Consider the following 27,272-nt stretch of genomic DNA (forward strand, 5'->3'; position numbering starts at 1 on the left):
AATTATTTGATTTGCAAAGAGAAAGCAAACACACTTAATTTTATATTTTAGATTGATGAGGCATGCAGTGAAAGTATTTTTAAGTATACGGAGAATATGTCAGAAGATGAGATAAGACATATAAGGCAAGAATACTTCATTTCCAACACAGATGATGATCCCAGTGTATTCCAGCAAATCCGAGAAGACATTCTATATTTAGCCAGAAAAATGAAAACATGGAACCAAGTTTATCCCTTAAAATTCATTCAGCTGGAAAAACGACTTCAAGAAAAAAAGAAGGAGTTACCAATTATTTCCTTTAATGAAATTCAGCACATCTCTATGGATACACATCATCCACTAAATGATGAGGAACTCAGATTATTCCTGGAATTTCACCATGAAATCAGAGCTTTAGTTTATTTCAAAGATCTGCCTTCTTATATTATTTTAGACACACAATGGTTGTCCGATGCTTTTAGATGTATAGTCACAGCAAAGAAATTTAGAGCTATTAGTATTAGAAACAGAACAAAATGGGACGAATTGTTCAATAGAGGCAAATTACATAGCGAAGTTTTAGAAGACATATTTAGAAAAAGTGAAAACAATTTTTCCAAACACAAGGATCACATCCTGAACGTAATGGAGAAATTTGATATCATAATACGACCTAACATATGTAACATATCAGAAACTGAAAGAGACGCTGGTGATGACAAACCTCTCTATTATATACCTTGTATGATTAAATCAGAACCTGAGTTTAATATATACGAAATGTTTAATGTAACAGAAAACACATGTAATAAGTCTACCTGGTTATGTTATATGTTTAGGTTTCTTCCACCTCATTTAATGAATCATTTAATTGCATCACTGTGCAGGAAATATAAAATTGCAGAAGTTGTCACTAAGGATCAGAAAAAACAAATTGCTCTTTTCAGAAGCTCAGCTGTCTTTGAGTTAGAAAAAACGACAAAATTAGCAAAATTACATATAATGAAATGTCCAAATTGGATTCAAATTCAGGTTTGGCAATTTGGAAAAGAACGTGAAAAAGGTTTTTACAAATACATTGACGACTTTGTGACAGAGGAAATTGTCAAGATAATAAACACAAGATTTAAGATGTCTAGTGTGAAATTTTGGAAAAGTTGGGAATGCGGCCTTACAAAACCAGAGTCTGTGACAGGATCAAATGATTTTAGTGAGGAGCAGATTCCAGAATATTACTGTGAAAAATGTACAAGCACCCATATATTCATTGATGATTGGCAAGATCTGAACAGTAGAAGACCATGCGTAAGTTGAACATTAGTGCAGTACCTGATTACAATGTTTTGTCCTTAACCTAATTTGTGTTGTATATGTTCACCAGAACTAAAATAAAACTCTAAATTGCCATCTGTATTCTCAAACCCTTTTGAGTACTAGATATGTTTGTTGTTTTTTTACATGATTGACTTCTAGATAAAAAGGGGAGACATACATTTTAGTCGAAGTGTTTTGGGTTCATGTGAAATTTTCAGTTACTATAAGAAAGAGCGTAATCTAATTTAGAAAAACTGGAAAATAGATAGTTATCAAAGGTACCAAGATTATAATTTAGTACCCCAGACGCGAGTTTCGTCTCCATAAGACTCGACAGTGACCCTCATATCAAAATATTCATCAAGCCAAACAAGTACAAAGTTGAAGAGCATTGAGGTTTCAAAATTCCAAACAGTTGTGCCAAATACGGCTAAGGTAATATATGCTTGGGATAAGAAAATCCTTAGTTTTAATAGTTTGAATAGACACAGAGGCTGCATCATTTGTCCAATATTTTTATTTGATTATCAAATTGTATGCTAAAGAGTTGCAAAAGATATCAAAGGGACGCATAAAATCATAAGACTGAAATAATCTAACAATGCACCGTAAAAAAAGAAAAAGACACACAAGACAAACAGCAGCACACAAAACACAGCATAGAAACAAAAGACTGAGCAACATGAATCCCACCAAAAATTAATTGTAGCACAAATTTTATAGAAGTATGAATACATTTGATTTTTTTTTAAATTATTTCAGCTGCCAATTAGTTGTGAGATTAAACCAGGATCGAATCAAAACAGAGATAGCACCAGTCACGCCCAGACTACATCCTCTAAGGTAACCAGCAATTGTTTATACTATTTGATATTTTTATTTCAAATATTTCAGATAGATATCACCATAAAATGTATCAATTGATAAGGGGTTGATAAAGCTACGTAAAGTGTTTTTATAACAAATAAATATATCAAGTTTAGACAAATATTTCTGTGAAGATCTTTATTAACAATAGTTAAAAAAATCAATTTTATTCAAAAATTGTTTCTTTTTTTAATATACATGGTAAAATTAATGTTCTAAATGCCTAGTTTTGTGTACACTTCATCTTCACAAGGCCTACATTGACTATCGACTCCATGTAGAAAAACATGATTTAAACTACATGTAAACATTGAGTGTTATCAATGGAAACGTAATTGTGTTTAATTTATGTGTGAGTTACACTAACACAACACCGAGTTTAGGTCAATGTGAACACGGCCTTCATGTTTACATGTAGTTTAAATCATGTTCTGCTACATGCAGTCGATAGTCAATGTAGGGCTAGTGTGAGTTAATTGTACGAGGTACAAGGTATTAAAAACATGAGTTTTACTGTGTCTTTATTAAGAATACATCCCAGCTCCTTTGTTCTAACAGGGGTGATCTGAGCCGGATCACCCCTACCAGATCACCCCAGTTTGAATTTCTTTGTTATGCATGCTTTCCTTTGTTCTGTAACATTTTGGCGGGAATGCCAAATCTACTATAGAACTTATAATAAATTATACGAAAAAGACTATCTATCTAAATTCACGTAGAAAAAATCAAGTGTATATGCTGGGATTCGACCTCAAGACGTTTAGCATATTAAGCCACGACACATTCCACTACACCAGGACGACTGGATACGAACTAACAGTAATTTAACATACTTAAAGGAAGCAAGATATTTTTATAAGTGGGGCGAGTTGGCAGACTTGTATTCAGTGGGGTTTAAACCCTTTTCGTTAATAAGTGAGTTGTCAGACTGATTGTTCAATTTGATTTTACATTTTTTCAAATTGGGGCAAGTCGGTAAACAAGAGTGGGCATTTTTTTTATAAAGTGGCGATATAGTGTGGGCCGATTGGCCAGTGGGGCGAGTTGACATTATTTGATTTCTACTCATCCTGTTAGGGGGTCATTAAGAGTATACATCTATGATCATATAGTAATATATCATTATATAAAGTATATTATAATGGTTGTGTGGCGTTCTAAACTAGATTTTATGAATTGTAAATGGTTTTTCGTCTAATCTAAAAAAAGCTGGGATGTAAAATAGTTATCCCATTCGGACTTGGTGTGTTAGTGTAAGATCACCCTCTGGCCTCCGGCCATCGGGGTCATCTTTCACTGACATACCGCATTCTCGTGGGATAACTATAAAAGAAACGTTGTTTGAATAAAATTGGTATTTGATTATTAATCAAGATTTTACCGAAGTATTTGTCTACAGTAGATGTATTGCTTTGGTTTAAAAAAATTATCATTGCTGTACACAAAATTAATTCCCAATCCACAGAAATATTTGCCATGGGTCTTTTCTTACTCAACAATGCACTCATAAATGCATTACTAAACAGTGTGCACTAAATTGTATGGTTTTGCAAGTATCTTAGATCCGGTAAAATGCACTTAGAAATAATAAAAAAAATACCAATTTGCAATGTACAACCTGTTTTTTTTAAGTAAAAGTCGTAGTTGTTAAGAAGTATTTGCATGCAAAAACGTCATATATATTCACCAAATCATCAACTCATACACATATATCTTTTGGAATAATGTGTCTTAGCGAGTGTACGTGTATATATGCAAATTTAACTGCGTAAATAAAGACAACAGTAGTATACCGCTGTTCAAAACTCATAAATCCATGGACAAAAAACAAAATCGGGGTAACAAACTAAAATCGAGGGAAACGCATTAAATATAAGAGGAGAACAACGACACAACACTAAAATGTAACACACACAGAAACGGACCAAACATCAGACAAAATCCCACGAGAATAACAAATATAACATCAAAACCAAATACATGAATTTGGGATAGACAAGTACCGTGACACGTCTTATCGCAATAGAAATTACACACAAAAATAAGTACTTTGAAGTACTGCAAAACACCAAATTTGCATTCATTAGGGAGATATAATTATAGTTTTATGAAGGGAGGTGAGAGAATAGAATGAAAAATGTTGGCCTGCAGTATTTTTTTTTTGTTATATTCTCATTCCTGCCTTTCTATTTTTCATTCTATTCGGTCCTGCCTTTATTGGTTAGTTTATCCTGATTATTTTTTTACCTAAATTGTCAACCTGCCATTGTTTTGGCAGTGTTGATCATCCAAGCTTTTTTTTACTCAAAACTCCTGTCCTGCCTTTTTTATACGACCGCAAATTTTGAAAAAATTTTCGTCGTATATTGCTATCACGTTGGCTTCGTCGTCGTCGTCGTCGTCCGAAAACTTTTAGTTTTCGCACTCTAACTTTAGTAAAAGTGAATATAAATCTATAAAATTTTATCACGAGGTTTATGACCACAAAAGGAAGGTTGGTATTGATTTTGGGAGTTTAGGGGCCAAAAATAAGCATTTTCTTGGTTTTCGCAATATAACTTTAGTTAAAGTTAATAGAAATCAATGAAATTTTGACACAAGGTTTATGACCACAAAAGAAAGGTTGGGATTGATTTTGGGAGTTTTGGTTTCAACAGTGTAGGAATTAGGGGCCAAAAAAGGGCCCAAATAAGCATTATTCTTGGTTTTCGCACAATAACTTTAGTTTAAGTAAATAGAAAATAATGAAATTTAAACACAATGTTTATGACCACAAAAGGAAGGTTGGTATTGATTTTGGGAGTTTAGGTCCCAACAGTTTAGGAATTAGGGTTCAAAAAGGGACCCAAATAAACATTTTCTTGGTTTTCACACCATAACTTTAGTATAAGTAAATAGAAATCTTTGAAATTTAAACACAATGTTTATGACCATAAAAGGAAGGTTGGTAATGATTTTGGGAGTTTTGGTACCAAACAGTTTAGGAAAAAGGGGCCCAAAAGGTCCAAAATTAAACTTTGTTTGATTTCATCAAAATTGAATAATTGGGGTTCTTTGATATGCCGAATCTAACTGTGTATGTAGATTTTTAACTTTTGGTCCCGTTTTCAAATTGGTCTACATTAAGGTCCAAAGGGTCCAAAATTAAACTTCGTTTGATTTTGACAAAAAATTAATCGGTTGGGTTCTTTGATATGCTGAATCTAAAAATGTACTTAGATTCTTGATTATTGGCCCAGTTTTCAAGTTGGTCCAAATCGGGGTCCAAAATTAAACTTTGTTTGATTTCATCAAAATTGAATAAATGGGGTTTTTTGATATGCCAAATCTAACTGTGTATGTAGATTCCTCATTTTTGGTCTTGTTTTCAAATTGGTCTACATTAAAGTCCAAAGGGTCCAAAATTAAACTTAGTTTGATTTTAACAAAAATTGAAATCTTGGGGTTCTTTGATATGCTGAATCCAAACATGTACTTAGATTTTTGATTATGGGCCCAGTTTTCAAGTTGGTCCAAATCAGGACCTAAAATTATTATATTAAGTTTTGTGCAATAGCAAGTCTTTTCAATTGCACAGTATTGCGCAATGGCAAGAAATATCTTATTGCAAAATATTGTGAAATAGCAATTTTGTTTTTAATTAGAGTTATCTTTCTTTGTCCAGAATAGTAAGCAAGAAATATCTAATTGTAAGAATTTTTTTTATTTGGAGTTATCTTTCTTTGTCCAGAATCAACTTAAATTTTTGTTATATATACAATATACAATGTATATTCACTTTTTACTACCAACTGATAAATTAAAATAATCTTTACCATTCAGTGATAACAAGCAGTTTTTTTACATCTTAATATTTTATGATGTATTTAAATGAGTAGTAATTGTTGCAAACTCCATTAGAAATTTTAATTGAGATTAGTTTTGGAATAAGGGAAAGGGGGATGTGATTAAAAAAATGGGTTCAATTTTCTCATTTGAAATTTCATAAATAAAAAGAAAATTTCTTCAAACATTTTTTTGAGAGAAATAATATTCAACAGTATAGTGAATTGCTCTAAGAGAAAACAAAAATTTTTATTTCATTAGAACACATTCATTCTGTGTCAGAAACCTATGCTGTGTCAACTATTTAATCACAATCCAAATTTAGAGCTGAATCCAGCTTGAATGTTATGTCCATACTTGCCCCAACCGTTCAGGGTTCAACCTCTGCGGTCGTATAAATCTACGCCCTGCGGAGCATCTGGTTATAATTTAAAGCTCATCCCGCCCCCTTTTTCACAGCTCCTTTACAAATCAAATGGTAATTGCTAGAAAAGTGGAATTCGATTCTATGTTATAAATAACATATACTTTACATTTGTGAACAAATCTTGTGTACATGTAATTAAACGAAGTGTTAACATTTTACTGTACATAAACTTTTGGGGTGATCACGGCCTTAGTGATCTGTAAATATGTAAAACACCGAGAAAAAATCAAACATAGTTAAAAAGCCCTTTTGTGATAGCACATCAACCATGTTTTTTTAAAGGATTAATCTCATCATACTAATTGCATTATAGTTGTGAGGGTTGATCAAAGTGCTATGGCCATTGATCTGGTAATATAGTTTTAAGAAGATTATTTTGTTACATCAAATGAAGTTTTGACCCACTAATTATATATTCAATTTCTTCAAAAGTTTAAATCTAAATTTATTCAGATGATTTTTGAATCGTATGTTTAAACATTGCTTAAATTGATGATTATCAAAAATTGTATCTAAATGTTTTAGTATTGTATGTTTCTTTTTAGGCAATTTTCTTTAAGCACGAATTGGCTCACATTGAACAGTTAGCGAAAGAGGGCCCCAAACAATGACTAGTGTATAACTATTAAAACGGGGAAAACCAACAGTTAAATCTATACAAAAAACAAGAAACACTTATGAACCACATCAACAAACGACAACTAATGAACATCAGAATCCTGACTAAGGACAGGTGCAAACAAAATAAATAACGATATTTTATTTTGCCACAATTTTTAGCTCACCTGGCCAATTGAGCTTAAAAGTGGCAAAATAAAACACCATTATTAATTTTGTTTGCACCTGTCATGTACTGTTCCGAAGGGTCAAGTGAGCTATTCTCATCACTTGGCGTCCGTCCTCGTTACCTTTTACAAAACTACTGTGCCAATTTTAATTAAACTTGGTAGAAACATCATTTGGGTTCAGTTTAAACATATTTTATTTGCTCAAAACAAAAAAAGATCAGACACAAGTAAAACATACTTATAAAGTCTTCTCCACAATACAATAAATATAACAATACAAATTGAACGTGAGCATACATCATATAATATAAACAACATAAATATTACTTAACTGTACTGAAAAAAGTAGAGGGAATGAAGAAAGAATGACAGAGATTAGGTTGATGATGATAATGATGATGATGATGTGTGTTTTACCTATATTGATACTATACTACGAGGAATCATTTTGAATCTTTATAAAATTGAATACTTGTTTAACAATTTGCACATTGTGATCATAGGAGAGAGTTTCTTTTTCCAAAAACCAGTAGTTTTAAGTCCAAATCGAGTCCAGCTGAGACCATTAAACAGAATAGCCCTTCCATTAAACAGAGCCCGTGTCGCTCATCATTTGGGTATCTAGTTTTAAAAATGTGTTCGATGACCCGACCAACCAATCAAGATGGCCGCCATGTCTAAAAATAGAACATAGGGGTAAAATGTGGTTTTTGGCTTAGATCTCTGAAACCAAAGCATTTAGAGCAAATCTGACGAGGTTGACCCCTTAAAGTTATTGCCCTTTATTGTAAATTTTTAACTATTTTTTGTAAATTTTTGTAGTTTTTTGCAAAAATCTTTTCCTCTGAAACTACTGAGACAAATTTAACCAAACTTGTCCATAACCATCATTAGGGTATCTGGTTTCAACAAATGAGTCCGATGACCCCGCCCGTGAACCAAGATGACCGACATGGCAAAAAATAGTACAAAGGGTAAATTGCATTTTTTGGCTCATATCTCTGGAACCAAAGCATTTTAAGCAAATCTGACGAGAAATAAAATTGTTTGTTAGGTCAAGATCTAAATGCTTTGAAATTTTTAGACCTACCAGGTAACCTGTTGTTGGATTGCTGCCCCTGTATTGTTAATTTTAAGAATATTTTGCGGCTTTAGGTTATTATCTTGAATATTATTATAGATTGAGTTAAACTGTAAACAGCAATAATGTACAGCAAAGTAAAACCTACAAATAAGTTAAATGATCAAAATGTTCAATTGACTCCTTAAGAAGTCATTGCCCTTGGTAGTCAATTTTTAACAATTTTCTTAAAATTTTGTAATTTTTGTAAAAATTTTTACATAATAGTTTCCACTGCTACTACTTGGCCTAGTTCATTATAGATAAAGATAATTGTAAGCAGCAAGAATGTTCAGTAAAGTAATATCTACAAACACATCATTATGACCAAAACACAATTTTGTCATGAATCTATCTGTGTCCTTTGTTTAATATGCACATAAACAAAGATGAGCTACACAGGCTCTTTAGAGCCACTAGTTAAAGTTTACTCAATCTTTTTTTAATGATAAATATTTCTGTATTGAATATTAATTTTAATTTTATCATTGAACCATTTTGCTTGTTTAAATATGTTCACTCTTTTAATTTTCAATGGTGTATGCTTGCCATAAACTTGTTCAAAAAGTTAATATCATTTGTAGACAGAAAGATCACTATCATCTTCCAATTCAGCATTATGAAATGGGGTTTGAAGTAAGTCTGCACAAAATAGATCTTCATTATTTTTTGAAGCACCTGTACTTTATTTCAATATGATTTTCTTACTTTACCTGTATATATTTTTTTGTATTTAGCTTATAAACACCCTTAAGCTTGTTAAGCTGTGGCTGTGCATTCGAACTTCAAACGTGGCAGGCTTCGACACTGATCTAAAACTTAACTAGGATTGCCCATTTTCTTGCCGAAGGTCATTTATTCTTTCCGGGTTCTCCTGCATCCTCCAATAATACAAAAAAATATTGTCAATCAATAAATATTGTTCTATTGAGAACGACTGATTATAATGTATCAACCATGTTCTAGTCTTTATGATAGCAATGGTTATGTAGTACCGAATCCGTCAATCAGTCAGTAACTACTTCAGTATTTTTTTGGTTTTCAGATACAAATACTATGTCATGAAATTATTATCACATTTAATAAGACGAAGCTCTTTAATGATAATATGAGGCAGGTGTTATCTGTTAAAGAGGACAAAGTCCGTATCAATTATTTTTAATTCTGACAAATTTTAATTTTTAAAAAGAAACCGAAATACCGAAAGGTTTCTGAAGTTGGTCTTGTTGTTAGGGATGTTAGATGGGACGTCATTGTAGTCATAATGTTGTTTTTAATGTAAACAATAAAAAAGCTATCACAAGGTAACGTTGATTTTTTCAATTCAAACTGTTATTTTGCTCATTCCTGTGTATTGATATACTGATAAAGGAGTAGGTTCAGTAAGACCCCAAAATGTAGCAGTTTTACAAAATTGGGAAAATGTAATCTTTTAGCTAATTACTGGAAAGTAGAATGCTTCTGCTTCACAAATATGGGCTGTTTTTGACAATACAATGCACAAATATCGGGTACTAGCATCATAAAGTCATGCTAAATTACTGAAATCTTCACAATTTTAGCAGTTTAGCTAAATTTTAGACGGTTTCCGTCCTAAATGAAAGTGGCCGCATTCGTGTTCATTCATAAATTGAAATCTAAGTTGTATTTGATGATAATACATAACATATTTAAAGGTTGTGGATGAACACGGATGCGACCACTTTCATTTTTGACAAAAACCATCTGAAAAGTGACGGTTTTTGGCATATAGATTTTTCTTATTGAAGCTTGAATCGAAGCGTTTTTAATGACTAAATCAGTCAAAATCTTTCACATACACGAATTGAATCAATTAAAATAGACACTTAAGTGTTTGAAAAGTGTCCAAAATCTTTCTTTAGATGAACCTAAAATTTGAGGTCAAAATCGGGCCTTACCAGAACTACTCCTTTATATTTACTCTGTATCATAGTCTCAGACAAACGAGACTGGAAGAAAGACAGAGATTTTTGGGCAAATTCGGGTAAATAAAAAAGTTAGAAAATTAAAAAGTTGACAATTTTGAGTTTATTGGTAGATTGAAATTGATTGATTTGTTTTTAATTGATTTTTCTACTGTAATTGGGGACTTTGTTCCAATTTTACATTTTAGAGGTCACCACATCCATGCTGTCATTATTATAAGATGTAATCCAAAACTCCTGCAAAAAGGGGGTTCCAGATGTTAAATCAAATTAGTAATACATTTTGGATTACAACTTAATTTGTATAAATGATCATATATGATAAGAGGAAGATCCCTATTATATGTTTTAGTTACTATCTTAATACAGGTATGAGGTCATCATTCACTAAACCACCTCGATTGTCTCGTGTGCAGGAGGTCTAGGGTTCATTCCCCAGTCTGGTCAAACCAAATACTTTTTAATTGGGTTCTGTTGCTTCTCTGCTGAACACTTGGCTTTATAAATAAGAGCAAAGAATAATCTTTCTGGGTATAAAGGTGAAATGTCTTCATGTGGACTATTATCTTGCGAACTAGCACGTTAGCATATCCAGCTCAGAGTGTCGGTCTAGCACAAAACATGATAAGTATTCATTTTACATTAACATATTCTTGTCCTGAATATGCATATTAACCTGGCTAAGAAGCTATCTATAATGATCATTATGCATCATCAACATTTCTAATAAATAGATGTTTTGACACAATCTTGTTGCCAAAAATAATACCGGAAAAGGATTATTTCTGAAAGACGAAAACACAAAGGACATTAAAAGCTTTCGCCATTTGTATGGTAGATAGAAATTTGTTGTTGTAGGTAAGCTTGCTCTCTTAAGGTTATTTGATTTTTTAATTTCAGGTGTTTGTCCGTATCAACGCTAGTAATAGAGACATTTCAAACATCCATGATGAGTCAATAGCAGCAGCCAGTTTGACAGGGGTAGGTTATATCACACATCGAGCTTTGTTCTCATAATTAGTTTCATGTGTATTACTATATTGTTTGTGTTGCTGTGGTTGCATTACTTAACTTATTTGACCACCTATTCAAATCAACAATCGATTCACCCAACAAATCTATTTAGCCTTACATGCCTTATTTTGGCATTTTACATATTTTATATCATAATTCTCTACCTTAATCTGTATTTCAGTTCACAAAAGAGGAAATCAACTTTTCAAAGATGGGAATGATAGCACTGAATATTCTTGCTGATGTTTTATATGATCTATTGAAACCAGATAAACCATATCTACGTCCAAGGTGTGATTGTGATATAACATATTTGTACAGTGAGCACAGGAATCTTAATAAACACATTCCTAGTAATTCATGGGGTGGTCAATGGCAAAGAATTCAGACTACAGACATAGCTATTGGAGATGATATTGAGCGCATAAGACTGACAAGAAACGAATTACAACACTCTAGAATATTTCATCTTGATGATAAACGTTTTAATGAATTACGTAATATACTAAGCGACCTTTTAAAACGGTTTGATCAACACAGCAAACCAACAAGGCTGTATACAGAGTCAGACCATTTAAATGAGGTTTTGGCTAAAACTATTTCTGCAGAGGAAGTGAAATCTATTAAAAATGAAATATTAGGTAAATATGCTTTAAACAGTTGGATTTCAGACCATTTTTCAATTCCCACTTTTTATGCACAAAGTTCATTAAGATTTTAGGACTTGTTTGTTCCAAAATATGAGTGTATACAGACTAGTTTATATATAGATTTTCTATGTTCATGCATAAAGATTATATATTTTATATATATAATACCGTTGGTCCACCTGTTTGAATTGTTTTACACCAGTTATTTTAGGGCCATACATAGCTTGCTGTTCGATGTGACCTCAGGCTCCGTAGTGAAGGCCGTACTGTGACTTATAATTATTTACTTTTTACACATTTTGACTTGGATAGAGAGTTGGCACTTATATCACATCTTCTTATTTCTACATTAAACCATAATAAAACCGCTTGTTGACTGTGACCATAACTATAAGTACATTGTCTGGTAATCAGGCCAACCTTAAAAATATGTTTGTTTGCAGTTTTCCGACTGTACCTTCAGACTGAAGGGTCGGTAGGTAGGAAAAATATTTTATTTTATCAGCCAAAATAGTTTAAACAAGCAGTTACACTAAACCAAGTTTCTTGTGAAGAAAAAAAAACATTTTAAAACAACAAACACTGGACATGCTGAAAACCAACATCAAATGAACAGGCATTTTCAGATAAAAAAAACTTTTTAACCAAAACTGAAACTTCAACATAGTGTCATTATCCAATTTATGACATAAAATATGGTATAATTATTAAATACTGGAACACTTATAAACAAGGAATGTCATTATGACTAGAACTGTTTTAAAGAAATATATTTAGACATGTATGCTTCTTGACTAGAATGTTTTTATGAGTAGAGTATTTTCATCAGAAAAATGTATATATTATAGATTTATAAGACAATTATTAAAGAGTGTATTTTTAATAAAAAAAATTAACCATTGAATCTTCCTCAATTGAAAAAAAGGCAACTTGAAAAAAAAGTATAAAGACCTCCGACTGTTTTCATATTTCTAACAATATTTAATTTTATGTGATAAGGTTATATTTTTGCCAGGCTTTAATGAAAACCAAAGAAATCTTAAAGTTTGGAGTGAAATCCATAGCACCCCATTAACAGTAAATGGTCTGTACTGAAATGTTTTTAATGCATAAAAAAATTGGCAGCATAGCTCCTAAGCTAACCATTCATTTTCTCTACATCTTTGTGTAGTTAGGGTTGCTTCTTATTGATTTGGCATGATCTATATCCATGAACATTTCAAATGAGCCCTTCCTCCATCATTTCCATACAGGCGTGTTTACAGATATCCATGAAGATTTAAGTCACAGAGGAGTGGTTTCATCTTTGTCGTCTTCACAACGATTTGTAGAAAATATGCCATACTTCAAGCTGCTGTCGAATTATTTAACCACTGAAATTGGTTCCATAAAGTCAGGCTCCACAGATTCTGAACCCGATTTGTTTGAGACAGACTCAGAGTGGTTATCGTGTCAGTTATGAATATCCGCTGCATCATCGTAAATGATATCATCACACATCATTACATGTGCCTGAATCTGTATTTATATAAACAGTTTACTAATAAACTTTTTTGTTTGTTATTTGTCTTAAAATTGACACGAGACGACAGCATAAAGTACTCCTCCGTGACTTCATGGATACCTGTAAACAATTTCCATGTGCTTTATCATTAAATGGTCACATGAACGCTTGACGGGAAGCTAAGAAAAATCGATCTTGACATGCGTAATTGACCCAGACTTTAAATCATTTCCGGAAAGGACCCAAAGTTCCGGATCGCGTCAATAGAGGTATTAAAAAAAAATTCTTCAAATTTAAAGCAATAAAATTTTCACAGTCGGGAGGATTTTCAAGGGTCGGTCGGTAAACTGCAAACAAACAATATTTTAATTTAAGCCTCACTAGAGTTTCTTTTTATATTGGTCGAAATTTGTATATCTATAAAATTTTGATTTTTGTTAGTAGAATTTTAAAAAGTAACTTATTTTATCTGTGTAGTAATATTTTATTTTGTTTCAGGAATGGCTATTGAAGTTGAAATAGAACACCAAATCAATGTTTCAACACAATAGAGAAATAAGCCAATCTACACATTTTGTATAAACAGTAACGTCTGCATTTTACGAGCAATAAATAGAGTCACACAAAATAATGGCCAGGATAAAAAAAAAAGGAGAGTAGACCAAAGATGAATGATTTGACTAGAATTTGAAAAATGAACCAATAGTGAACTGTTTCAGTGTTATTTTTAAAATGTAAATACATGCAGTAAATAATGTGTCAACATACTGTAATATGTATATAGCCAATACCATACATGTTTAGTCTTAGACAATGTTAGATGCATGATTTGTTTATAAGTTGTTAGTGGCTTTGAACTAGCTGTCAGATAACTGCGAGTACTCTTAGATCTGTTCATTGTGTCTTTCTGTGTCGGGATGTATAAGTACCCAGCCACGTCCACTTGTACTTTTTGTCTATCTGATGAATTAAGCCTTTTTCAACTATTTTTATAGTTCGTTCTTATGTTGTACTATTATACCACTGTCCCAGGTTAGGTGAGGTTCAAATCCCGCTAACATGTTTAACCCCGCCACATTATGTATGTGTGTGCCTGTCCCAAGTCAGGAGCCTGTAATTCAGTAGTTGTCGTTTTTTTATGTGTTGCATATTTGTTTTTCGTTCATTATTTTACATAAATAAGGCCGTTTGAATTGTTTTACATTGTCTTATCGGGGCCTTTTATAGCTGACTATGCGGTATGTGCTTTGCTCATTGTTGAAGGCCGTACGGTGACCTATAGTTGTAATTTTCTGTGTCATTTTGGTCTTTTGTGGATAGTTGTCTCATTGGCGATCATACCACATCTTCCTTTTTATATGTATTAATTATAGAATGAATACTTGTAGATATATATGAAAGAAATATATATATGTGTATGTAATAATTGAATCTAGAAAAAAAATATTTTCAGTACAGTGAGAAAATGAGATAAAACAAATTCACAATTAGGAATATTTACTCTTTGTTTTAGTTGAGAAAGATAACTGTGAGTGCTCTTTTATCTGTTGTTGGGATGTACAAGTGCCCAGCCAGGTCCACTCTATCTATTTTAGATGTATTTTTCTTCATATTTGTTACGTTTGGAAGACGTGCTTTTCAACAGACTGTCGGAATTCTAATGGAAACCAATTGTGCCCCTCTTCCTTTCAGTTTGTTTCTTTATTTTTATGAGGCTGATTTCATACAGGAACTTCTTAGGAAGAAAAACTAGAAGTTAGCAACATCCTTAACTTTACATTCCGCTATATAGATGATGTTTTCTAACTAAATAGTACAAAATTTGGTCACTATGTCATGCATGATCATGTATGTTGAATGAATCTATCCCATCGAACTAGAAATAAAGGATACTACAGATACAGTTAAGTCTGCCTTATATTTTGACTTACATCTACAAATTGATAATCGAGTCGATTGAAAACAAAACTTTACGACAAAAGAGATAATTTCAGCTGCCCTATTCTGAACTTTCTATTTATATGTTGCAATATTCCAGCAGCGCCTACATGCGGAATATATATCTCCAAACTGATACGATATTCCCGGGCTTGCATTTCCTATCATAACTCCCTTGATAGAGGATTGCTGATTACGGACGCCATCACGCGTTGATTGACTGGTATGGAATAACTGTTTCATAGATGATATCGGATATGATCCTAACATTAATATCTTTCAATTCTACGATTGTGACCTACCGAATTAGACTTTTTACCGGATTTGTAATAACATAAGCAAGAAGGTTGTGCCACATGTGGAGATCATCCCCAGTTTTTTGGTGGGGTTCGTGTTGCTTAGTCTTGAGTGTTCAATTTTTTGTCTTCTGTACTATTATTTGTCTAGTTTTTTCTTAATTTTTAGTCATGGCGTTGTCAGATTATTTTCAATCCTTTGCTTTCGAACTTTTTTCATCAGATCGTCACGGGCGTATTTAATATTAAACCTAGCTCTTTTTGTCAGCTTTTATTCGTATGTTCTCTGTCCTATATGTTCTCCCATTTTTTTGTATTGCAGTCCTATCAAGCAATGTCCTTTTGATGTTATATTTAACATTGCCATTAAAGCGGGAGGTATGGCATGCCACAAAACCAGGTTCAACCCAACTTATTTTTCTTTATCAAAATATCCTGTACAAAGTCAGGAAAATGGCCATTTTTATATTATAATTCGTGTTTGTGTGTGTTACATTTTAAGGTTGTGTTTCTGTTATGTTTTAACTCTCTTATATTTCATTAGATTCTGATACGGCGATTTGCTGTGTAACAACCATCTTGTTTAATCAATAGCAGGAAATTTAAAAAGAGTAATAGGGAAATGTATAAAATCTTAATTTCCCAGGTTTTGTTTGAAATACTTGTAAGTTTATATTGTGTTAAATAAAAATGAAAATATCTAATAAACCATGCAGGGACGAACTGATTGCCATGTGTGTTTTTAAACCTTTTGAAAGGGGCTATATCGTCGCTGGGCTTCTAAAATGTCGTGTATGACTTTTTTGGCTAAAAATACTTTTTAACACCAAATGGTCTGGCGGGAGGAAATCTTTGGTATTACAAAATAGAATACATTTAGACCAATCAAAACGTGTGAATTAGACATATTACAAAATTGCCAATGTCAGTTGTTTATAAAGTTTGCTTCCAAAAAGTTGTATGAAAACTTAAAAATCGTTGTAGAATGGCTTTGGGAAAAAAATAATTTTACATTTCTTTATTTCTGTGAAAATAGTTTAAGTTCTTGGATAATCCAGAAATGTCAAAGTTTTTATTTCACTGCTATTTACAAAAGTGTTCAAGTTCACATACAACATTTTGGAAGCATGCATTTTGCCAAAAATTTCAAAGCCTGTTTGTGAGATTTTTTTTATTGAAAAATTTGTAATTTACAACATTTTAGAAGCCCAGGGACGATCTTATTCCTGACAACACATACTTCAGAGATAGGTAATATATTAATGTTGTATTGACATAAGAGGTATCGAAACACATTAGCTCCAAATGGAACTGTTGTTAGTAGAAGCCATATCAATTATGTGTATCAATGGGGGAAATGTGAAAAACATTTAAAAAAAACCCATAGTATATGGCAGAACGCATAACTAACAGCTCCTTGTGATACCTTAATGTTTACCATAACATACACAAAATGTCCAAAATGTTTACTGTAACCAAGGATAATCCCTCTGGGAACTGAACCGACGGGCAACTCTAAGCCACCGGATCCTATAATTCCTTATCTAAATGAAAAGGATGCAACCATTAATCAATCGTTCTTAAGTATAGCCAGTCAAGGTCCGTATTAACTTCTATACATATATATCAATCATTCTGCTTCTGATGGTCTTTTATGGAACTAAACCGACCAGGCTATGTAACATTATCATACGCTGTTAATTATGTGTTTTATATTTTTATACTTTCACATATTTTGAAAATACTTTGATTTATTGGAAATCAAGTGAACCTTGTTTAAAATCCCCTAGACAGTGGCGTAGCTGGGTCATTTTAACGTGTACACCCGATTCTTGGCGAGGGATATTAGGGGTGCCAACCGCTCAATGTTAAAGCACCTGCTGTAAAAATGTGCTGATAAGGGGTTCGAAAGGGACGAACCCCCCGAAAGCTATCGAGAATGAGATACCATATTGATTTCTGTCAGTAAAAAATCATTGATAGCAACATACTTTTGAATCTAATTGATTTATTTGTTTTAGTAAAATTTGAAACATGTTAACTTATTCATCGTGTTAAACTGGAAGCTAGCCTATTGGTCATTTGTTTTAGAAAAAACTTCCAACCAATATTACTTTTAAATAAGTTTAAAAGGTGATGTTAGTGAGCATAAAATCGACAAAAGCACCTTTTAATGAAATCGAAAAAAATATATTTCTAGAAGGTGCCATATAAACAAGTTGTGGAACACATATGAGTGCTTCCAACAAAAAGTGAATCAATTTATCACTCCTTTAAACTTTGAAGGATTTTATAAAAAATCTAAAATTTTCTTTTTATATTTTTTTCTTGATCTGGAATATTTCACGACAATCTATGAAGGTTTATAAATTGAGCATGTAAAACAATTAATTGCGTAAAGAAGAGTTCGGTTATCTGTCTATCAGAAAAGAACAGAAAAATGAACGAAAACAAATGCTTTCAAAATTTTAGCTTTAGACATAAGTCATCGAAAAAGCTTCTTCGGCATTTCATAAAATTCGATGAAGGTTGGACAAGAAATGTAATTGAGAAATAACAAAATGTAAGCCCAAACTGCGAGAACTTATTAATTGCAGAAAGACATACATTGAGTGTGCTTAAAATGCGGGAAATTTACAGATATAATTGCATTATTATTATTGCTCTAAATACTCTTTTGATCATAAACAGCTTCTGTCCAACTTTTGTAAAATGTCACCGAGAGTCATTCAAAAGACTTTATCCACATCAGGAACATAGATATTGACGCCGCTTTGTCTCGCTTTTAAGACACAAATCACAGGCTCGACACAAAAATCAAACAGCATATCGAATCTGAGCAGATAGTAGTGAATTGCTTTAAGGGCATACGATACAGTTACTGGGGAGGTAATGACGTTGCTAAAGTAAAATGTTATTTTCGCGACGTCAAACTGTGACATATCGGGAAAAGATGCATTTTTCGACTGATTTTTATCATTCAAACTGATTAAATTTAAAAACGAGTTCATGGACCCCTATTTTTCAAAATGGCAATTTGTTTCATTTTGCAGGGAGATAATTTGACCCAAATTTTATAAAACTGCAAATAGAAGGGTTTTTTTTAATTTTGATAAAGATGCAGCCAAAAAATGTTTTTTTTTCCTCAATTCACGAATATTTGATAAATATGTGTTATTTCTGAATAAAAAATGCATATTGTTTTATAATACCTATAATATACAGAAATTAAAGATTTTTTAACAAAAAACAATTTTATAACAAAAAAGTGATGTCTTTTGAAAAAGTAATTACGGCCAGAAATCTGAATTTTGAGCAAATATTCAAAATTTCGACCTCATTTTACTCAAAAAGTAGCTCATGAAGGTATATTTTTTATTTAATTTTTGATTTAATCAGGTAAAAATAGCCGATATGCAAATTTTCATGAACTTGTAAATATAGGATCAAAACTGTATCGTATGCCCTTAAATATAAGAAAAGTCCGTAGAATTCATAGTAGATTCGAACAAATATATTAAATGATCTTTTTGAGTAAATTTAGTCCCTTTTTATTCAAAATTACAATCCATTGAAAAAAGAAGCACACGGATGATGTGCTATTGACCACTTTTTCTTATTCTATATCGATTATTTTTTTTTATTTTCAAAATTCAAGTGTACGCCCGGGCGTTTTGACGTAAACGTAGCTACGCGCATGCTAGATAGGATTAACTGTGATATTTGTATTTATACGACTGAAAAAATTGCGTTCTTACATTGGTACCACGTCGTCATTAGCAAAGTACGAGAGCACTTAGTTTCATGACAATAACTTTAGTTAAAGTAAATGGATCTTTATGAAAGTTTAACAACATAAAAGTAAGGATTGATCATGGGGGTTATGGCTCCAACAGTTTAAGAACAAAGGGCAAAAAAGGGACAAAATAAGTATTTTTCTAGTTTCCAGACAATAACTTGTGTGTGAGTGTATGGATCTTACTGACATTGTACCACAAGGTTTCATGTCAATAAAAGTAGATTGGGATTGCATTTGGTGGTGATGGTCAAGATGGTTTAATAATTCGGTGCCAAAAAAGTGACCCAAAACAATACTTTTCTAAAACTTTGTATACATTGCTTAATTCTTAACCAATTTCAAAGGGGTTCTATTCTTGAATTCTTGGGGTTCTTAAATATGCTGAATCTTACCGTGATCAAGTTTTCGGAATTTGGTCCCTACTTTTGTATTGGTCCACATGAGGTCCATACGGTCCAACATTAAACTTTGTTTGTTTTCATCAACAATTTAACTATTGAGGTTCTTTGATATGCCGTCGAATTTAACTGTACTTTTTTTGCAATATTGAGAAAAATCCTGTTTAATCCATATAAAAGATTTTAAATTGCGAGTTAAAATCATTGCAAATATAACCCTATCGCATTTTTCGCAATAATAAAAACATCGCAATAATTTCTGAATTTACAATATTTAGATTTTTTATTTTTGATCCAGGTTTTAAATTAGAACTTAAGTTCTTAAGAATCCAAAACAAAACTGAGTTTGATTTTCGCAAACATTGAATTCCTTGGGTGTATTGATATGCTGAATATAAACATGTATTTATATTTTTGATTTTAGGCCCAGTTTTCAAGTTGGTCAAAATTGGGGTCCAACATTTAACTTTGTTTGATTTGAACAAAAAATGAATATATGGGGTTCTTTGATATTATATTTTGATATTGCTGAATCCAACCATACAATTTGATTTTTGGGCCATGTTATCGAATTGGTCTACAATCAGGTCAAAAGGATAAAAAAAAACTTGTTTGATTTCATCAAAAATCTAATTATTGTGGTTCTTTGATATGCCAATTCTAACTGTGTTTTTAGATTTAAAGTGTCTGGTCCCATTTTCTTATTTGTCTTCATTAAGGTCGAAAGGGTCCAAAATGTAATTATTTTGATAAATAAAACTTGAATACTCGAGTTTTTTTGTTATGCTGAATCTAAACATGTATTATTTTTTTGGAATTAGGGCCCAGTTTTCAACTTGGTCCAAATTTGGGTTCAAAATTTAGCTTAGTTTGATTTCAACAAAAACTGAATATTTGGGGTTCTTTGATACATTTGTTTGCAAAATCTAACCATGTATTTAGATTTTTGATTTTGTGTGCCCTGTTATCAAATTGGTCCACATTGAGAGCAAAAGGGTCCAACATTTAAATTTGTTTGATTTTATTAAAAACTGAATTCTTGAGATTCTTCGATATGCTGAATCAATCCATCGCCATGTATTTAGATGTTGGATGTTGAACTATACTAGGTAACTTTAATTCTTTAGGTTCATTAGACCACATTCATTCTGTTTCAGAAACTGATGATGTGCCAACTATTTAATCACAACTGCAAATTCAGAGCTGTATCAAACTTATTTGTTGTGTTCATACTTACCAAAACTGTTCAAGGTTCGACCTCCTTGGCCAACGAGACAACTCTCCATCTGAGTCACAATTTGTAAAAGTAAACCATTATAGGTCAGAGTTAGGTATGAGTATAATGTTCTAGGGAACAATCAGAAGAAACCATAATCAGACTATATATGATTGTCATATTTTAGAGAACGATTGGTAATCAGATGCACTGTTCTCAGAAATTTGCTGGTGACTATGTTTAATGAACGAGTTGGAAATCAGTATTTTCAGACACTGTCTGGTTTTTATTCAAAAGAGACCAAGTGGAAATCATCATTTTCTGAAGTAAAACAGCTTTTGTTGGATAGAAAATTTATAAAATGATCGGTAAAATGGTTATTTGAGCAATTGATAATAGCTGAATGTCAAGCAGCAGATAATAAATGCTAATTCAGTATGGTTCTCTTAAAAATTACAGTACTGCTGAAGAGATCAGAGTACTAAATTGAAATGCAGAGGATATCATAGAACAGGTTAATATATCTTGTCAGTTGCTGAACTATTGAGGGGCATGTAACTGTTTTTGGTCATTTCCCGTTTACCACAATTGTTCTTTTAATTTGCTGGAGACAAAAACTATTCTCGTCAATCACGTTTGACTCAAATTTAGTACGAACAAAGTTAAAGCACAAAAATCTGAACTCCAAGGAAAATTCAACTAAAGTCCGTAGTCACATGGCAAAATCAAAAAACAAAACACATTTAGTGAATAAACAACAAGTGTGGTACATGAACAGGTATTTTCAATTTTAGAAAATGGTGGATTGAACCTGATATTTTAGCGCTAAACCTCTGACTTGAACGACAGTTGCAATCACTTCCGTTTTATTTACAACGATGCGTGAACAAAACCGAATAAACAAAATAAAAAGTCAAAACATGGGTACAGCAGTCATCACTGTGTTACAATCTTAAAACAAACATTTTTTCAAAAAAGCACAAATACTTTTATCAAATCAAAAACACATTCAAAGTTTCTCGTGTCTGACATAAGATACGTTACATAGGAAGAAATTTGTCGTTCAATGTTTATACAAAACAATTTTGGGAAAGTTTGTATTCAGACCTAGGGTTAAACAATCAAAAGTATGTTAAAATAATTTCAGAAATAGACCGAGATTTAAAATTCTCCAGAAGTTTAGAATTTTTAAGAATCCACAAATGGTTAATACCACTGTTCAGTATCTTGCATATTCCTCCATTAATTGTGGAGCATTACCCAAAGGGTATAATTTAATGTGATTATGGCCTTTCAAGTTCTGTATTTTTGTGATTTTACCTTTTAGCAACTATATACACCTTAAAACATAAGGAAACATTTAATTATACACAGATGATTGAATTTGGTTATAATACTTACTAAATAATAAATATCATTGGATTGTCATCATAAAGTTTAAAAAAGTATATAATAATTCATATGTGCTGGTGTGTAAGAAAACGTTTAGTAACAACAACATATACAATGATATAATTACAAAAAAGTATTAAATGGTGTCAAATTTAACTTACTTATAATTAAGTTTTATAAGTAATACAAAATTAAATCATTGACTGATTTTTATCCTTTTTTTTTTAAAAATTCTGAAATAAAAGGTCAATTACTCCTCTTAACAAAGTTTAAGAATTATATCAGATTGCGTGATTTTGCATCTCATTGTTCAATATTTCCTTGGGGTAAAGTTCAGGTTGCATGAAATTGATGATTAAATGTTCACTTTTTTCTGAAAAAAAAAACTATTTTAAAACTAAAATGAACATTTGTGTGCTTTTGAGATGCTCAGATGGCAGGAAATTGCATCTGGGGGGGGGGGGGGGGGGGTGAGGGCATGAGATGGTTTACCAAAACAAGTTTGGTAGTCCTGTATCCCCTTATGTTAGTGTCTAACCTTGAGTTTCACCTTTCTTTTTCATACCGTTATACTAAGATCTTAATGAATCTATAACCTTTATCAGCTGAAATTACAATTACACTTTTGATTCATCAGTATGTAATAGTTATTCAATAATTTTGTTTTTTAATTTCAAAGTTTACGTGTTTTTAATGTATATATGACAGGTGTTTGAAGTGTTTGAGCTGTTGTTGTTACCATTTTTTAGAGACTTTTCGTATTTTTTATTGCATATTTTTAATTTTCCATATTCTATAAAAGGTTGGACTCTTTTCTTCAGTTCTACCAAATGGAAGATATATTGCCACTTTTTGGAGTGACAGTGCATTCTTTTGTATTAAAGGATCACTTAAAAATATTTTTTTCCTCTTTCGTATATACTGATCTATTAGTGTATTTATTTTTTCACTTCCAAACGATGGTCTTAATACATTGGTTCACTTCCAAATTAGAATTAACAGTTCGAAACTGCAATTTTGGACCTTTACACTTTTATAAGTGTTTTGAAATGTACATTTTTGTACAGTGTATTCTTGACCTGATTCCTGTGTTCTGTTTTTGCTTGGTGTTAACTTATATCTAGACGTTTGATTATTTTTGTGTTTCCAATGTATATTTGAAGATTCGTCAATCAATTGATTGCTCACTTCATCATGCAAAAGATTGATGTTTTACTCTGTTAATCCGTAACTTTTGAGTGTAATTTAATTGCAAAGAGTTGTTACATGCAGATTCTTAAATCCTTCAATTGTTCATCATTGTATTTTATGTTAAGTATTGAGGTATGCTATTCTTTATTATTTGTTAATACATTTTATTTGTAAAGTAATATGAAAATGTGAGTCATTAGTCTTTTTAACATAAATGAGACACTTGATTATTTGGTATCGTCGCATGTAAATACATATATTTGTTAAGAAATTTAGAAGTATTAGTCATGAGTCATAAAGATAGATTAGACACTTATTTGTTCGGTATAGACGCAGGTAAAATGTACAAGCGAGCTATTCGTCTTATATAGATAACTAAGATGTGAATATCTATAACTCAGCCTTATCAAATAGTTTTCTTTATATATGTATATATTTTAGATTTTTTAACTTGATCTTTAGTTTAACCGCGTAGAGATTGCATTTGAAACACATTTTCATGAAGCAAGAAATATTATCTTGTATGTCTATGCATATATCTATCCTAACCAATAAATTTATGAACATTAACATCATTTCTTGGTACATCACACTATACCTGCATCATTGTTTCATTTTTTTCATCAACCAACCAAAACTGTTTGTGATCACAAAAAGGCCTTTATCTTACACGTTTTAGTATACTACAAAATCTTAAAGATACAAATTGTTAATTCATTAGCACAGGTGCCTTTGATTATATCTATGTCTTTTTTGGATTTGCTGTTACTTACTTCGAATTGAATTCCAATTAAGGAATATATCTACCTCAGGTATTGCTCCAATTTCTCCTTTGTCTATGTTTAGCTTGACTGAATTGTTGTCCTTTCAGTTTGATTAGCTCTTCGATGATTGTTTTTGGTTTTGGACTTTTTTCAATATTTTGACATCGTGCATCACTAATAGATATTAATTGTCCAGACGCAAATGTGTTGCCCTAAAAAAAGGTACCCTTAATATCATTATTTCAAAAGCATCTTACTAAAAGTAAATTTCAGAGCAGATACTCACAACTAGCCTTGATTGGGCTTATATGAGTCTGTATTTTAAAAGATCCCGTCATTATGGTATAGTTCTATAATAAATTCGAAAATACGTTGAACGACAAACGAAACAATAGTTTTTAATTGCGTAGTGGTATTAAACATTTGTGAATTCTTAGAAATTCTAAAGACATTCTGGACAATTCTCGGTCTATTTCTGAAATAAGTTATAACATACTTTTTAACAATGTATGCCAACATTCCCAATGTTAAACTATTAAATAGTTTGGTATAAACATTTAACGACAAAATGTCTTCCTGTCTCAAGTCGTGCATGCGACGCAATGAATGTGTTTTTAATTTGATAGATGCTTTTGAGCTCTTTTGTAAATTGTTTCTTTAAAACTGTGATGACTGCTGTACCGATTAACTGTCATATTCCTGACTTGATACAGGCATTTTCAAATGTAGAAAATGGTGGATTGAACCTGATTTTATAGCACTAAACCTCTCACTTGTATGACACTGGTATCAAATTTCGTTATATTCAAAACGATGCATGAACAAAACAGACATAAAGAATAAAAACGTCAAAAAATTGGTACAGAAGTAATCACTGTGTTACTATCTAAAACCAAACATTCATTTGCCAAAAAAAAAACCCACACAAAAGCATTTATTCAATTAAATAACACGTTTAACATATAAGGACTTTTTAGAACAAATATGACCATACGAAATTCTTATGACAGGACAGAAAATAAAGAAGTTACTTTTATCTTTAAGTGAAGGCCATGTTAGCCAGGTGTTAGGGAGATTAAACTCGAAATCTAGATGACTTTTCAGCATTATGTCACCGCGCTTTTTATAATACCAACTTCGACTTAAATAATAGTGTAACATCACAACATAGAACGACACTATAAAATATCAATTTAGACAATAACAATCAAAACCAAGGAGTAAACAAAAACTCGTAAAACCAAAAGACATTTACGTCAACAGTTATAAATAATAATTAAGAAACAACACGAACTCCACTAAAAATCGGGAGTGAAATCAGGTACTCCGATCAATCAAAAGACATGCCAGCACTAGTGAACATATACCGAAAAAATACATTTAATTTATGATACAATGTAAATACAAAATCAGTAAAACAAAGGCATGACTAATAAACAGTAGTATACCACTGTGAATTTTAAATAGTTTCAGAGAAACAAAAGTAACTTTGAACAAAAAATCCGCCATTTACCATAATATAATACACTAAAAAATTCAAATAATTTTGTTGTTAGCTTTACAGTTTAAATGGAGAAAGGCAATATTTTTACAAAACATATAATGTTGATGTTCATTGTCCGGAGAAGTGAAAAAAAATAAGTAATACCACACACTTATCAAAGCTGGTATATAGACCAGATATAACCCAAAAAAGTAAACATTAGAAGACATAATAGCATTATAAGTCGTATCAATCGGTCGAATTAACAAAAATATACGATTTGAGAGTACTCGTAGTTGCTGACAGCGGGTAAAAATAGCTGAACATGTATTTTGTCGAATTGTTAATTACAATTACGTACACACGTAGATTTAGAAATACCATCATATGTGTTGGTACAGAGATATGCTAAAGGCAAACCGAAAATATAATTGCATATGCAGAATCACACAAAGTAAATATTTCTATTAGGTTTGATCATTTAACTTATGTTGTTAATCCTTTGTAACTGGGTCTCACGTTTAGCCTTTTGGTTTAAATTATCAATATAATGAGTGGACACACTTTATAACATGTTATTAGGAAATAAGACTTTAAATAAATGATAGATGAGTATCTAAATTTTTTGAAAAATCAGAGGAATCTTTCTTTGTTCCTTTGAAATTTCAACCAAAGATTAAGAACTGGATCTACCATCACTGTATTGGATACCTAAACTACATAAGTGTCCTTACAAACAACGGTATATTGCTGGGTCTTCCAAGTGCTCCACGAAACCTCTTTCTAAATTTTTAACATCTGTTTTATCAGCAATCAAAGACGGGCTTCAAAGTTATTGTGAAACTGCCTATTCTAGAGGTGGCGTGAATCAGATGTGGAGACTTAAAAATTGCAAAGATCTTTTAGAGTACATACAATCTAACTCTCTTTCATCTTGTAACAGTATTAAAACATTTGGCTTTTCTACTCTTTACACAAGTATTTCACATTCCAAACTAAAAGACAAATTGAAAGAGTTGGTATTGCTTTGCTTCATAAAAAAGAATGGCCAACGTAGAAACAAGTATCTTGTCTTAGGGAGGAATAAATCCTACTTTGTAAAGGATCACTCTGATTCAAACAAAAAATTCTCTGAAACTGATATTATTAAGATGCTTGATTTCTTGATTGACAACATATTTCTTACGTTCAGAGAACGAGTTTTTCAACAGACCGTCGGTATTCCAATGGGAACAATCTCTACTTGCCGACTTATTTCTTTATTATTATGAGGCTGACATCATGCAGGAACTTCTTATGAAGAATGATATGAAGTTAGCAATATCCTTTAACTCTACTTTCCGCTACATAAATGATGT

General features: G+C 31.7%; 1 protein-coding gene and 1 long non-coding RNA gene across 3 annotated transcripts in view; both read left to right on the plus strand.

The window, feature by feature from the left end:
- Positions 1-27,272, plus strand: part of LOC134691500 (uncharacterized) — a 172,019-nt gene that overhangs the window by 74,280 nt on the left and 70,467 nt on the right. The gene's annotated exons all lie outside the window — the stretch shown is intronic.
- Positions 58-15,435, plus strand: LOC134691477 (uncharacterized). The gene is made up of 5 exons (XM_063552022.1): positions 58-1,287; positions 2,059-2,139; positions 11,170-11,250; positions 11,465-11,924; positions 13,936-15,435. The coding sequence occupies exons 1-5, from the start codon at positions 97-99 to the stop codon at positions 13,986-13,988; spliced, it is 1,866 nt and encodes a 621-aa protein (XP_063408092.1). The 5' UTR covers positions 58-96; the 3' UTR covers positions 13,989-15,435.

Source organism: Mytilus trossulus, chromosome 11, assembly GCF_036588685.1.
Source record: "Mytilus trossulus isolate FHL-02 chromosome 11, PNRI_Mtr1.1.1.hap1, whole genome shotgun sequence".
Lineage (NCBI taxonomy): Eukaryota > Metazoa > Mollusca > Bivalvia > Mytilida > Mytilidae > Mytilus > Mytilus trossulus.

Excerpts from the sequence above, each read along its gene's own strand:
- LOC134691477 (XM_063552022.1), top strand. The coding sequence starts at position 97 with ATGTCAGAAGATGAGATAAGACATATAAGGCAAGAATACTTCATTTCC. Across the intron at positions 1,288-2,058 it reads TGAACAGTAGAAGACCATGC|CTGCCAATTAGTTGTGAGAT; the intron begins GTAAGTTGAACA and ends AAATTATTTCAG. Across the intron at positions 2,140-11,169 it reads CCCAGACTACATCCTCTAAG|GTGTTTGTCCGTATCAACGC; the intron begins GTAACCAGCAAT and ends TTTTAATTTCAG.